Source organism: Canis lupus, chromosome 17 (assembly GCF_048164855.1).
Source record: "Canis lupus baileyi chromosome 17, mCanLup2.hap1, whole genome shotgun sequence".
NCBI classification, from domain to species: Eukaryota; Metazoa; Chordata; class Mammalia; order Carnivora; family Canidae; genus Canis; species Canis lupus.
The window spans coordinates 840,510-853,686 of NC_132854.1; the positions used below are offsets into that span (position 1 = coordinate 840,510).

The 13,177-nt window shown below is 59.9% G+C and overlaps 1 protein-coding gene across 2 annotated transcripts; it reads right to left on the reverse strand.

Annotated features, from left to right (window-relative positions):
* Positions 1 to 1,337: 1,337 nt before the first annotated feature.
* Positions 1,338 to 11,432, reverse strand: F7 (coagulation factor VII). 2 transcript variants are annotated; one of them, XM_072783250.1, is made up of 8 exons: positions 11,307 to 11,432; positions 8,790 to 8,950; positions 7,509 to 7,533; positions 7,319 to 7,432; positions 5,077 to 5,217; positions 4,305 to 4,414; positions 2,441 to 2,564; positions 1,338 to 1,980 (listed from the first exon to the last, which is right to left on the reverse strand). In XM_072783250.1, exons 1-8 carry the CDS (start codon positions 11,386 to 11,388, stop codon positions 1,385 to 1,387), a joined length of 1,353 nt encoding a protein of 450 aa, XP_072639351.1. In that variant the 5' UTR covers positions 11,389 to 11,432; the 3' UTR covers positions 1,338 to 1,384. The 2 variants fall into 2 exon arrangements, with proteins under 2 accessions (XP_072639351.1, XP_072639352.1); XM_072783251.1 differs by lacking the exons at positions 7,509 to 7,533; positions 8,790 to 8,950.
* Positions 11,433 to 13,177: the final 1,745 nt, after the last annotated feature.

Below are 13,177 nucleotides of genomic sequence, written 5' to 3' on the forward strand. Positions count from 1 at the left end.
AGTCCTGTCGGTGGAGGACTCCAGAGGCTGGCACACCAGCCCCACCTGCGAAGCCCTGACTCTACGGAGCCCCCCTAGGAGCCTCATTTTACGTGCTCAGGACCCACCCTTGTGACCAGCATCAAGGATCTGGTTTTGTAGACAAGGAGCCGGGGCATAGAGTGGAGAAGCAGCTTGGCCAAGAGTGGGAGGGGGACCCATCTAGCACAACGTCATGCGGGACACCCTCGTGCTAAGCCCCAGGCGGGTGGCAGGCTGGGCAGGCATCAGCCTCTTGTGTAAAGGCCCAGATGGCAAACACACCTGCCTCAGGGGCCGAAGGTCTCTATCCTCACGGCTCTGTGCTGCGGTTCTGAGCAGCCAAGGATGCCAAGTAGGGACTGAGCACATCCCAGTAACAACTTGACAAAAATAGATGACAGACACGGTGGCCGTAGCCTGTGGCCCCTGGTCCACTCTACATTGGACTTGTCTTGACTCTTCGGCCCCGTGAATCCCGGCGCCCAAATGCAGCAGTGTTGAGCACTGTTGGCGCTCCAGGCATGGGGCGGCCAGGCGCCGTGCCCCCAGGCGTGTCCTGAGACGGGGCGAGGTGCCCACAGGGCGTGTTCTTACCTACCGAGCCGTGTCAGCTGCCCCCTCGGACAGCATGTTTCTCACTCCTCCGCGGCCTAGGTGACTTCAGGCTGAGGGGGCTCCCCAGTCACCGGGGAGCTTGATAAAAATGTCACTCACTGGGTCCTTCCCCTGATCCCGCACATGTGACAGGACCAGGGAACCGGGCAACTCTGGGGCAGCGGTGCCCTGGGCCTCTCGCTGAGGACCATCATCGACCAGGGCCTCAGTAGGGGGAGAACACCCAGTTCTATACGTTTTGGAGAACCCGTCAGTGCGATCCAGAAGGAGGAAGGCAGATCTCAGGGGCGCTGTGGGCCTGAGAGAAAGACTGGCTCCAGGACGAGTGTTAGGGCCTCAGCAGGGTGAGCGTGGATATGGCACAGCGGCAGGCAGCACCGACATGTACGCAGGAGGTGTGCCAGTAGAGGGGGGCAGGTGGCAAATGCCGTCTGGAGTGACAGCCTCCTGTTTTATGGGAAAAGCTACATATACAGAAAGATCTTGAAGGAGAACCAGCCAAGCAAATGGGCGGTGCTTCCAGTGTGTGTGACATGAACAAGAGAGGAAGGTGGCTCTCGGGAAACAATGCTGCCCTTCCCCGGCCTGGTTGCGTCTGTCCCCAGACACATCGGTCCCTGTCCCCCACCTCCCACGTCCTGCTCAGCCTGCTTTGTGCCCCCTCATGCCCCAAGAAGTGCAGGGGTGTTTCTGGACGTGAGGACGGGACACGCAGCAGCTTTATTCTGGGCCAGCAGTGGCCCTGGGGCTAGGGCAGTGGGGCCCGGAGGAGGCCTCTCAAGGTATGGCTGGAGACCATGAGCTGGCGCAGCCACTCGATGTACTGGGAGACCCTGGTGTACACTCCAAAGTGGCCTTCGGCCGCACAGCCCTCCCCCCAGCTGACGACACCTGTCAGGTACCATGTGCCCTGGAACTTCGTGGCATGCGGGCCCCCGCTGTCCCCCTGGCAGGCGTCCTTGCTCCCGTCCAGGTAGCCGGCACAGAACATATTCTCAGTGATGGCGGGGGAGCCACTTCTCCTGCGGGACTGCTCCTGGCAGTCCTGGGTCATCACCCGAGGCACGTCGATGGCCATGAGCTGGAGGGCCGTGGCGCCCCTGTCAAGCAGCTGGCCCCAGCCGCTGACGGTTGAGAAGCGGATGAAGGCCAGCGTCCTCTCGGAGAAGGTCTTCTCGGGCAGACACAGAGGCACCACATGGTCGGTGTAGGCCACGGGTGTGCGCAGGTGCAGCAGGGCGATGTCATGGTTCGTCTTGAGGGGAATGTACTTATCGGGGACGATGACCCGGGCCACATGCCGCTCCTGCTCATCGCCGTCGTCCTCACTGAGGTCATGCTCGCCTGCAGGGGACTTGCACTGCTCACCCCATGCCCCGCAGCCTCCCTTTGGGGCCTTAGGGACCCTGTGTCCAGCCCCAGGCTGGCGGGAGCAGTGCCCCAGGCAGCCACCACTGGGGTCCGGCTGGAGTGTGAGTCAGGGTGAGTCTGGGGTGCTGAGGGTGAGTGAGGAGGGATGCTTAGCTCCCCCAGTCCGTCCCAGACCCTCCCGGGGGTGCTCAGCATCCTGTTGCCTACTGGGCGGAGGTGCCCACCATGGCCCACACACCCCTGGGGCCTCTGGCCCAAGTGAGACAGGGGCATAGAGCGTCACCCCCGTGACTTTATGTGATGGGAAAGAGGCTGGGGGAGCATGGCCACAGTGGGACCTGGGGCACTGGGGTCTACCCAGGTGCTGCCCCATTTCTCTTTTTGGAGGAGCTTATCCAGTTGTGGAAATTGATGGAGGGACCACGAGACCTACCCAGCACCACCGTCAGGTTTTTCCAGTTCTTGATTCTTTCGAAGCAGTGAGCTGCAGAGACGACCCAGGCAGCATCGATCAGGGTGCCCCCACACAGCAGCTTCCCATCCACCTTCACTGCCGCCTGGGAGGGCACAACAGATGCAGGTCCCAGTGCTGTCACCCTGGGGACTCACCTTTCCCCTGTAGCTAGCGGTGGCCACAGAGAGCTCACAGATGCCGGGCTGACTACAGGGTACACGCCCAGCATCACCGCCCAAGCTGGACCCCACACGCCTGGTCTGAGAGGCTGGCCAAGCGTGGTGCTCTGGGGCTCGTGGAAGGACAGGTATTGAACGGAAGCAGGGTGCCCTCCGTCAATGCGTCCTTCTCTTCCCCAAAGCAAGGAGGATGCTGAGTAGGTCCCGGTGAGGCTTGTGGTTTTCCCTGCAGTGGTTTGCCCACAGTGGATGGAAGGAGCTGGAGTCCCTAGCCAGCTGGTCTGCAGACGGGGAGGGACTGAAGGGCCAGAGAGAGGCAGGTCACTACATGTGATGGTGAGGCTGATCCACCAGGGAGGAAGGAGACCGGATGCAGGGTCAGCGTGTCAGAGTCCTTGTGTCCTGAGCATGAACAGCAGGACCCAGGGTGCTGGGGACATGCCCCTTCCTCACCCAAGCTAGCATCTACTGGGCCTTCCGGAGAAAGGTCTTCCTGTGTGGGTAAGGACAGGTGCTTGCGGCTCAGCGCCTCACCCTGATCGGTTACAGGCAGGATGTCAGGCTCCCGGCAATGCCCCTGGGCCTGGCTGACCATGGCTCTGTGCCGCAGCCATGAAGGTGGTCTGGGGTGGCTCTTACTGCTGAATCTGAGTCTGAGTTTCAGTGGGCCTCAGTTTCCCCACTGGTAACATGGGTGAGGTGGCCCTCTGTCTTGGGGGTGGGGTAAGTGGTCCTGAGAGGGGAGATCCTGGTGCACACGTGGGCATGAGTGCTGGCTGCGCTCCCCCCAGACAGCCCTCCCAGAGGCTCTCTTCTTTACCCACAGAAACCTGCCCTCATCACCTCTCCCCTGCTCACAGAAGTACCGCCTAGGCCAGGCACCCTGGTGAACAGGCCAATCCCATTTGGGGGGACTGAACACCAAAATGCAGGGTTCTGGCAGGCTGGGGAGTGTGGCCTGGACCACACAGGCTGCCCGCAGGCCAGGCCGCCACTGCCTACCCCCACCTGTGCGAGGTGGGAAGGGGCGGGGTTGGGGGGCAGGCTCCTTCTGCCTCTCTGCAAGGGGTCCCCGAACCCAAGGTCAGGCCACTGGTGACCAGTGAGCCTCCAGCGTCCCCTACAAGGTTCGCATACATTCAACACTCTCAGTGGTTTAACTCCAGTGTCCCCACAGGAAGGGTCTGGGGGTCGCTGGGCCAGGCTCAGACACGTGTGTGTGCACATCCCGCTCCTGTGAGATGTAGCTTTACGCCCAGTGCGTCTGGGGGGCTGATCCTCTGCATTTTCAACGGGGACCAGGCTCATGGGCGGCCCCACACCCTGGCCATGCGGGGACAGCGTCCCTGCCCACAAGATGACACGTTACACATCAAGGATCTGTTTCCAGAGGCAGATGGTGATGGGGCTGGGACTGGGGCTGGGTTCAGACCCTGCCTCTGCCATCCGTCACCAGCGGCCTCATGTCCCTCATCAGTGGATGGGAGTGAGGCCAGCAGCCCTGAGGAAGAGGTGGGAGATGAGAGCTGAGCTGACATCCAGATGGACAGAGGGAAGCAGGCCGGCGGGGGCTGAAGAATGAGGAGGACGTGCCTTGCGCCAGCAGGGAACCCTTGAGGCCAGGGTCCTGCAGCTGACTGCCCACCATCCCTTTGGGGCCTTACCTGCCAGGGGCACTCCCCTTTGGGGCACACTTTGCCACCCACAATTCGGCCTTGGGGGTTGCTGCCAATTCTCTTCTCCAGAACAGGTATTTTTCCACACGGATATTCCACTGTAGGAAACAAGTCACAGGACCATGGTGTTCATGCCCAACGAGAGCTTGTGAGGGGTGAGTTCCAGGGGCCGCAGCAGGGCAGGGCCACCCATGGAGGAGCTGCTCCTGCAGAAACAGAGGGGTCTTCCCTCTTGAAACTCAGCTCTGCTCACTTTCCCAGGGGACTGACACTTGTCCACAGACTGACCAGCCCTCGGACAATGGCACCGCCATCCTGAGCAAACTCGGAACTTTGATTTCCCCAGGAAAGCCCCTGGGCTGGAGGAGAGACCGTGCAGAGGCAGCAGCAGGACGTCAGGCTCTAGCCAGGGTGGGGGCGTCCAGACCTGGACTCCGGACCATGTCGCGGTCAGTGCCGACCCTGGGTGCGGCCCTGTGGCTCCCATCAGAGGGGCCAGTGGTGGGCGGAAAGAGCCTCCCTCTGCTCCTCTGGGGCTGCTTTGCACAGGCTGGTGGCTCCAGACCCTCCAGGGAGCTGCTCCCAGGGCTCTGTCCATGCCTGCTGCCATTGTGGCTTGTTTCCGAGCGGGCACAGATGTAGTACATGCTCACCCTTCCTGTCTCTCACAAGATGGCCATGGCTGTGCAGGAATGGGTGGCTGCTCCTTGGGAATGAAGCAAAACACAGACCCTGGGGCTGGCCCCCAAGGACCCGTTACCTATGGGCATGCAGGACACTCCATCGTCTTGGAGCGTGTACCCCTCGTGGCACCAGCAGGAACGCCTGGCCTCTGCGTGGTCACTGCAGTACTGCTGACAGCCTCCATTCTCATTCATACAGATCAGCTGGTCCTTCTTATCTGAGGACAGGAAGGGGACAGGCTGAGAGGGACCTCTGTGGGTCAGGGAGAACCAGCCCTCCTTCTGCACAATAGTGGTGCTTAGGGGCTGCCACAGAGACAGCCAGGTGCCAGCCCCGCTGAGGTTTGATCCAGAAGGGTGACCTGGGGTTGTGTGTGGGCCCACGTCTGAAGAGCTTAGCCCACTGGGATGGAGGAGTGCCAATGGGGCCTCCATGCCCCCCTCCCAGCAACTGGCGGGAGCTGTGGAGGGCCAGGGAAAGTAAAAGTCCCCTGGGGACAGTACAAGTGTCCACTGCAGTTGGAGGCCTGCTGGCAAGAGTCCAGGCAGATGGACCACAGCCAGGGCCCTGGTGCCCCAGTGAGCTGGCCGGGGCTGCCTGCAGCTCCGACAGATGGAGATGAGGAACGTTCATCCTGACTCTGCAGGGCAGTGCTACAGTGTGGAGACAGGGTTAGCTCACTGTGCAGTCCAGGACCCCAGCAGGAATGCCTGGCCTGGAAGTGAGTTCATACCAGGGCTCCTGAGCATCATGGTTCTGGGGGATTCACACCACGGGTCCTGAACATCATGATCCTGGGGCATTCACACCAGGACTGCTGAGCATCATGGTCCTGGAAGACTCATACCAGGGCTCCTGAGCAGTAAAGGTCCAGGGGGATTCATACCAGGACTCCAGAGCACTATGATCCCGAGGGACTCACACCAGGGGTCCAGAGCATCATGGTCCTGGAGGACTCACACCAGAGCTCCTGAGCAGTAAAGGTCTGGGAGGATTCACACCAGGACTGCTGAGCATCATGGTCCTGGGGGAGTCACACCAGGACTGCTGAGCATAAAAGGCCAGGCAAAGATTCCAGTCCCAGGAATTCCTGGCAGGAAGCCTCTTCTCTTAGCCTTGCCTCTCCTCTCCCTGGCCTCTGGTTTTCTTAGAGCAGAAGGTGGCCATGGCCCAGAAGAACTCTTTGGATGTACATTGTGTGATAAAGGATTGAATTCACCCAAAGTGCTCCTAGGAGATGATGTCCATACTCTCGCTGATTAAGGTGCACACTTTTGATGTAATCTGCCTGATAAGAATGCTGTTTCCTTGGGGGCCTTTGGCTATACCGGATGGTCTAACCATGTGACTCATGGTGGGGGCTTGGGCCACATGGTGTCACCTTAACCTCTGGAGGGGCTGGAGACTAAGCCATGTGACTACGTGACTGAGCCCAATACAATCTCTGGACACAGAGGGTCATTGTACTTCCCGGGGTGGTGGTGATACTTCCTAAGTCTTGCCACACATTGCTCTTGGAGAACGGAAGACTGTCCACAAGGGTCCACTGGGAGAGGACAATGGGAAGCTCACACTGACCCTCTGCTGGCTTTATTCTGTATCCTTCCACTGTAATAAGCTATAACTTTGAGCACATCCGCCTTGAGAGAGCTCTACGAGCCCCTGCAGCAGAATAGTGACACTGAGATGGTCTGAGGGACTCTTGAAATTTGCAATACTTTAACATTCGAAAGGTCAAAAAAACACCTCACACTTTTGTAATAGCGGGAAGGGAAGATACAGTTTTCCCAGCTGTCTTGACTGGAAGCTGGGTAGTCATGCAGAGCCCTCACTGCGCTCTCTCCAGGTGTATCCGAATCCCCCAGCACTGGGAACTCAAGGGTTTTGTATTTCCCAGAAGTGGACAGGAGGTGATCAAGTTTGAGAATTAGCACCTTAGGGCAGCCCGGGTGGCTCAGCGGTTTAGCTCCGCCTTTGGCCCAGGGCGTGATCCTGGAGACCCGGGATCGAGTCCCACGTCCGGCTCCCGGTGCATGGAGCCTGCTTCTCCCTCTGCCTGTGTCTCTGCCTCTCTCTGTGTGTCTCTATGAATAAATAAATACAATTTTTTTTTAAATAACCTCTCTTTAAAAAAAAAAGGGGGGAGAGAGAGAGAGAATTAGCATCTTGGAACCTCAAACCCAAGACTCTCAGGTTGGCAGGGGCTTTCTCAGTCACAGAGCCCAATTTCCCACTGGGGCTGAGGCCCAGCTGGCATCTGACCAGGCCGTGCCCATCAGCGTGCTGGGGCTCTGTCTGCCAACCATGGGGTTCCTCACTTGTCTCACAGTTCCGGCCCTGGAAGTCATCGGGGCAGAAGCAGATGTAGGACTGGAGCTGGTCCTCACAGGAGCCTCCGTTCTGGCATGGATTCGAGGCGCACTGGTCCCCATCTGTGGAGGGACTCAGTGTTAGTACGCTGTGGGGAAGGCTGGGGGGTGGGGTCCAATGGGCCGTTTACCGACTCACCTTTGTAAGAAATCCAGAATTGCCTCTGAGGGAACAAAGAGGAAGCAGTATGAGACATGTGTTTGCCAGCAGCAAATATGGACGGTGTCCGCAGAATGGACTCGGGAGCAGGCATGGACTGTGGGGGCTGGGGGGCTTCCAACCTGGGCCCTTTGAGGTGGGCCCTGGAAGCCAGACTTTTCCTTTGGAGATGAGGTGAGTTCATCCAGGGGGAGGAAGTTATTTTCCTAATCCCATCCCCTCTACCCCAGATCACTAAGGTCATCAGAGGTCACAAATTTCCCTCTCACAATTCAGAATTCACAAGAGTTGTGAATGCCCCAACTCTGCCACCTCTAAGCTGTGAACTTAGGATAAGGCATACGTGCTCTCTGGGGATGAGGGGGTCACCTACACACGTGTGTGACAGGAGGACAGGGCAGTAATGGATACAAAGGCATTTTATGATTGCAAAGGGCTCTAATGAAATTGATTCTTGAGGAATCTTCTGGCCAGGCACACTGAACCCTACAGAATCACTGTGAGAATAAAATGAGAACTGTGGGAAATGCTTTGAAAAACCAAGTAGTGAACAAATGCAACGAGTGACCATCCTCAATGCCTCAAATGGCAAATAGCCTCACTTCCTGTTGAGCATGAAGCATGTCCTGTGTGTGTAAGGTGTGTCCCGTGAGTGTGAGGAGTGTGAGGTATGTGTCTTGTGATCATGAGGTGTGTGTCCTGTGTGAGGTGAGTGTCCCATGAGTGTGGAGTGTCTTGGGAGTGTGAGGTGAGTATCTTGTGAGGATGAGGTGAGTGTCACAGGAGCGTGAGGTGCGTGTCCTGTGTGAGCTGTGAGTCCCATGAGTGTGATGTGTGTGTGTCTCATGAGTTTGAGGTGTCTCGTGCGTGTGGGGGCCGCCATGGCTTCCCGAGTGTCTCCTCGTGCGAGTTGCCCCGAGGAGGCATCTGCAGGTGGGCACTGCTGGGAAAGGCCGGCCCAGGCCCGTGGCGGAGGTCGGCTCCATCAGCTGTGCCTCCTAGAGGTGTGGGCAGCCCTCTGGGCACCCGGGACCTTCCCCGGGAAGGCAAGGGACACGCTGAATGTGCCTTTCACACTGTGTTTTGCGACGTGGGGTTGGGGTGCCCCGTGCGGCCGAGGCGATGCGCAGAGTGAAGCCGGCCTCCGGCCTTGGGGAGAGGCCCTGGAGGGCCGGGCCTGCTCGGAGTCGCTGTGTCCCAGCTGGCTGCTGGGCCGGCCGCATCACCGAGGCAGCGGGGGGTCCCCGAGGGGGGACTCACCGTCCTGTCCACGTCCTGGAAGATCTCCCGGGCCTCCTCAAAGGAGCACTGCTCCTCCCGGCACTCTCTCTCCAGGGAGCCGGCCCGCAGCTCCTCCAGGAACGAGTTGGCGCGCCTTTGCCGGTGCAGGACACCCTGGGCTTCCTCCTGGGTGAGGAAGACTTGGGGGGGGGTCCCCGTGAGCACCGACACCCCTGTGCCACGTCCTGCTGAGTCACCGCTCGGCGCGAGCCTTGCGTGAGAGCTGGGGAAGGGCCTGCCTGTCTTTGCAGCTGAACCCGCTCAGGCCTCTGGGCCTGGCGGCCTGGTTCCCAGGAGCACCCCCGCGCGCAGAGCTGGCCCACGGCGCTTAACAAGATGTGATATTAAGTGAGGCGAGAAGACCCTAGATCCCACATACCGTGAATAAAAGTAAATGTGCACCTGCGTATGCAAATGCAACTTATTGAAAGAAGGCAGTAGAACACTATCTCTGGGGACGGAAAGTTAATGCTTCAAAATGTGTGCCATCGACTTTTAGAGCCTCAGCGTCCCAGCGCCTGGGACATTGTGTGGGGAGCAGGGGTGGGATGTGCAGGGGCTCTGCTCCCAATGGAGGGAGGGGCTGTGGGAGAGGGGGAGGGGGCGGGAGGGGAGGGGCCTTGTGTCCCTTGCCTGCCCCAGGCTGTCCTCCCTGGTGCTCTCGGAGGGGGAGCTGCAGCACATCCTATGGGGCTCCCTCCCCACAGGGAGCCTCCCCAGCCCCTTGCTCTACTTCTATATGGCCCACCCCCTCTTGGAGACACGGAGGTGCTCACGAAGACTCCGGTACCCTCTGTAAGCTAAGGCCACTGGGGACCCCGGCTCGGGCCCAGCACAGGCTCCTGGTCATCCTCTCTTGGTTGGAGGAGACTGTGGCCAGCGACTGCCCTGATGTGCCTGTCTGGCTGCGGGGACCTTCCTGGGTCCTGCTCCCAGGACTCCCTCCCCACTCCTTTGCTGCCAGCCCTTGAGGTGTGATATCCTTCAGGTCTGGGTTTTCCGCTCTAAGGAAGCTCGGAGTCCACCTCCCCACTTCCGCTTCAGCTGTCCCTCCAACCACCAGAAGCTCCAGGTGTCCCGGAGCCCCAGGGCTCTGCAGGCCACCGCCCCACACACTGAGTGACCCACATGCACAGCCACCACATGGGCCTGGCTTCCCCGCCTCTGCCCCACCGGCTGGCTCTTCCCTTCCCCCTCCCGTCTTGGGGAATGGCTCTGCTCTTCCCAGGAGAATTCGACTTCTGGAGGGCCCTGCCCTGAGCCCTGTGCCCCTGCACCCCCAGCTCATGACCCTGGCTTGTGTGTCCTCTGGACCCCAGTCCAGGCCCCGGCCTGCTCCCTCCTGCCAGCCTCTAGCAGGTAGTTCGCATGAGGAGAGGGTGGGTGCTTAGAGCTCCCCTAAGGTCCACCTTGGACAAGTAATGGGACCAGTTTGAACTCCTTGAGTTTGAGGTTTCATCAGGACACACGGGCAGACATGTGGACAGATGCCAGAGAGGAGGACACTGAGATTGGAACACCCTCCGGAGGCCGAGAAAGCCCATGGAGCCCCGGGGGCACGACTGCACCCCTGGGGACAGCTGTGCAGTGAGCGGCTGGGCAGCCAGAGAGGCCAGGCCTGGGAACAAAGCTGGGACTGAGAGGCAGAAACAAGTGGGGTACTGAGCCCCAGAAGTGAGTGCAGCTGGAGGTTTCCTGCATGGCAGGGAGGTCCAGGACCTCCAGCAGGTGGGGTGGCTTCAGGGGAGGGGCTGGGGTGGCCCCCAGGCCCAAGGATGACAGGGACCACCTCTCTTTTACGGAGACAACGTTTCTGTGTGTGAATTTCTGGGGAGCCTGCCTGGTTGGGAAGGAGAGGTTGAGGAAGGGGTGGGGGTGGAGGTGGGGGGCTTGGGGGAGCCCAGAGAAGACTGTCACCCCTGCCACCCTCGAAGTGCAGCAGATGTGTACCAGGAAGCCCTCGTGGAACCAGCAGGGAACTTGTGGAAGTCTGGCAGGGGTGTGTGGGGGGGAACCCGACAAGCACTGTCTTCCTGCTCAGGAAGGACGAAGGCGCCCTGCCTCCCCCGAGGGTGGTGCTGGCCTATGGGCCCCTGCAGGAATCAGTGGGTGCCCCATCCGCTCCCACGCAAGCCGCTGGCGGGGGACAGTGCTGCCACCTGGGCCATCCCACGGTTCTGAAGTCTCAGTGGGCACCGCCAGTGAAGCGCGTCCCTCTGTCCCTCTTCCTCCCTACTTTCCCCTCAGTGTCTGCTGGTGGAGCAGAGCCACCCAGGGTCCCCACCCTGTCTCCGGCCCTGGAAGAAGCAGGAGGGCTGGGCAGGAGGGGAGCATCCCACCCTGCACCCCTGAACCCTGGGTCTGCTTGCCGATCCCATGGAAGTTCCCGGTGTGTCTGCCACGTGTCTACCACGCAGGGGGGCTGTGGGAGGCGTGGATGTCAGCAGCCCGGCAGCCCTTCCCCAGGGTTTACAGGGAACCCTCCCCCTGACATACCTGCAGCCAGAGACCCCTGCAGGCCCAGTAGGAAGCAGAGGAGGGCCAGCTCACCTGCCCAGGCAACCATGGTGAGACCCATGGTGTCACCGGTCTATTGACATTCCAGGTATGTGTGTGTGTGTGGGGGGGGGGGGGTCAAAGTCCTGGCCTTCTAGCGGGCAGAGGGGTGGGGGAGGGAGGACTGGCTTCTCAAGCCCAAGGGGCGGGGCAATGCCAGATTCCTGCAGGAAGCCACCAACCCCCTCTCCCAGCCCCAGAGCTGTGTCTGTGAAGCAGAGGCTCCTGCCCCAAACATCTGTGTCGGGACCTGTATCTGGCAAGTGCCCCTCAAATGCACTTGAGAACTCTGAGGTCCTCAGGACTTAGGATGGCAGTTGGACACAGAACTAAAGTGACAATGGGGAGAGGAGAGAGGATCTTGGGTGTGGATGTGAATATTCTCAAGAGAGCCACAGGGGAGACCTAGGCAGGGCCTCCTTGCCCAGGGCCTGGCTTTCTGGGTGAGCCGGAAGCCTCATGGGGGTGACTGGGAGTAGGGGCACATGCCCCAAGCTGAGCCTCCCTCTGTGTCCTTCCAGGCATCCTGAGCCCAGGTCACAACCCTCAAGGACCCATGGTCCAGGGTAGCCAGGCATGTCGGCTTTCTCAGGGTACGAGGCTTCCGCTCTGACCTGGGTGGTTCCGAATACCCCCGGCACCATAGGTTACCCCAACAAGACTCTCCTGGGTGTCCTGCCTCTAGCAGGCCTGGGTTCGACCTTCTGCAAACTGGTGGAGGCTGGGGAGGCCAGCTCTGCTCATCTCTGGCCTGGGAGCCACACAGTCCGGCTGCTTCCCACAGCGTCCCAGCTCTACTTCCCAAGTGGAAGAATTAGTACCCGGGGGAGAGCATGTTTTGTGGATCAGTTCTGGAATCTCTAATTGTTACTCTTGGTAGCTGTTTGGGAATTTGTCCTTGGTGGGAGGTGGTGGACTTCACTGTTTCTGCAGGTATCTGCGTGTGGCCTTCTTGGGGTTCCCTAGGGCGCCATGGATGTAGCTGCAGCTCTGGAATCAGACTCTGGGCACCACAGCTCCATTTGCTCCCATCCAGGGTACAAGTGGCTCATTCTTGAACCCCCATTCTTGCGTTGGGCTGGTATTGCCTCCGAGAGGTGGTGGGAGCCCTGCCCTCAAAGGCTGTAGTAGGCAGTGGGTGGGCAGAGTGCCCCAGGCACACTCCCTGGGTCTTGGACGGAGCTCAGGGCCTTCCCAGACTCCCGGGGGCCCCTCCCCTGGGGCTGGGGTGACTGGGGGCTGCCTGCAGTGGGGCTTACACCACCAGGAATCTGTCCTCACCAGGGTCCTTGAGCACAGCCTTGCTCTCTCTGGAGGCTCTGGGGGAGGACCTGCCGGCCCCTTCCAACTGGGGGCTCTGGAGGGCCTTGCTGTCTGTCCTCTGCCTGCAGACCCACCACCTGGCCTTCCAGCTTGTGCGTGTGTCAACGGGTCGGCATAGCAAGATTTCCATGCTCCGACCAGCCTCTGTGACCCCTTGCTTCTGTGGGTCACACTCCCCCCGGGGGTCGCAGTGCCCCTCCACCCCTAGACCCCTCCTGCTTCCGAAGGCATCACTTGTACTCTTATCCAACACGGCGATTCCACATGTTTAGTTACCTTTACATGGTTGACACAACATGCGTGTTATTTTATTTCCATCATCTTCTGACAAAGGGAAGCATATGGGATGTAACGTGGGTCATGCTCACCGCTTGCCTCATTTCTAACGGGAGCTCACAGTGCTGCGCATCGGTGAGCATGACAAACCCGCGGAGCTGGGGCCCTGAGACGGAGGAATTCTGAGCTCTTACAGAGGAAGGCAGACAGCA

Bases quoted from the DNA above. Each gene is read 5' to 3' on its own strand.
- F7 (XM_072783250.1), bottom strand. From the start codon at position 11,388: ATGGGTCTCACCATGGTTGCCTGGGCAGGTGAGCTGGCCCTCCTCTGC. The intron at 8,951-11,306 runs GTATGTCAGGGG...CCCCCCCCCAAG, and splicing joins GCAGGGGTCTCTGGCTGCAG to TCTTCCTCACCCAGGAGGAA. The intron at 2,565-4,304 runs GTAAGGCCCCAA...GTGCCCTCCCAG, and splicing joins AAGGGGAGTGCCCCTGGCAG to GCGGCAGTGAAGGTGGATGG.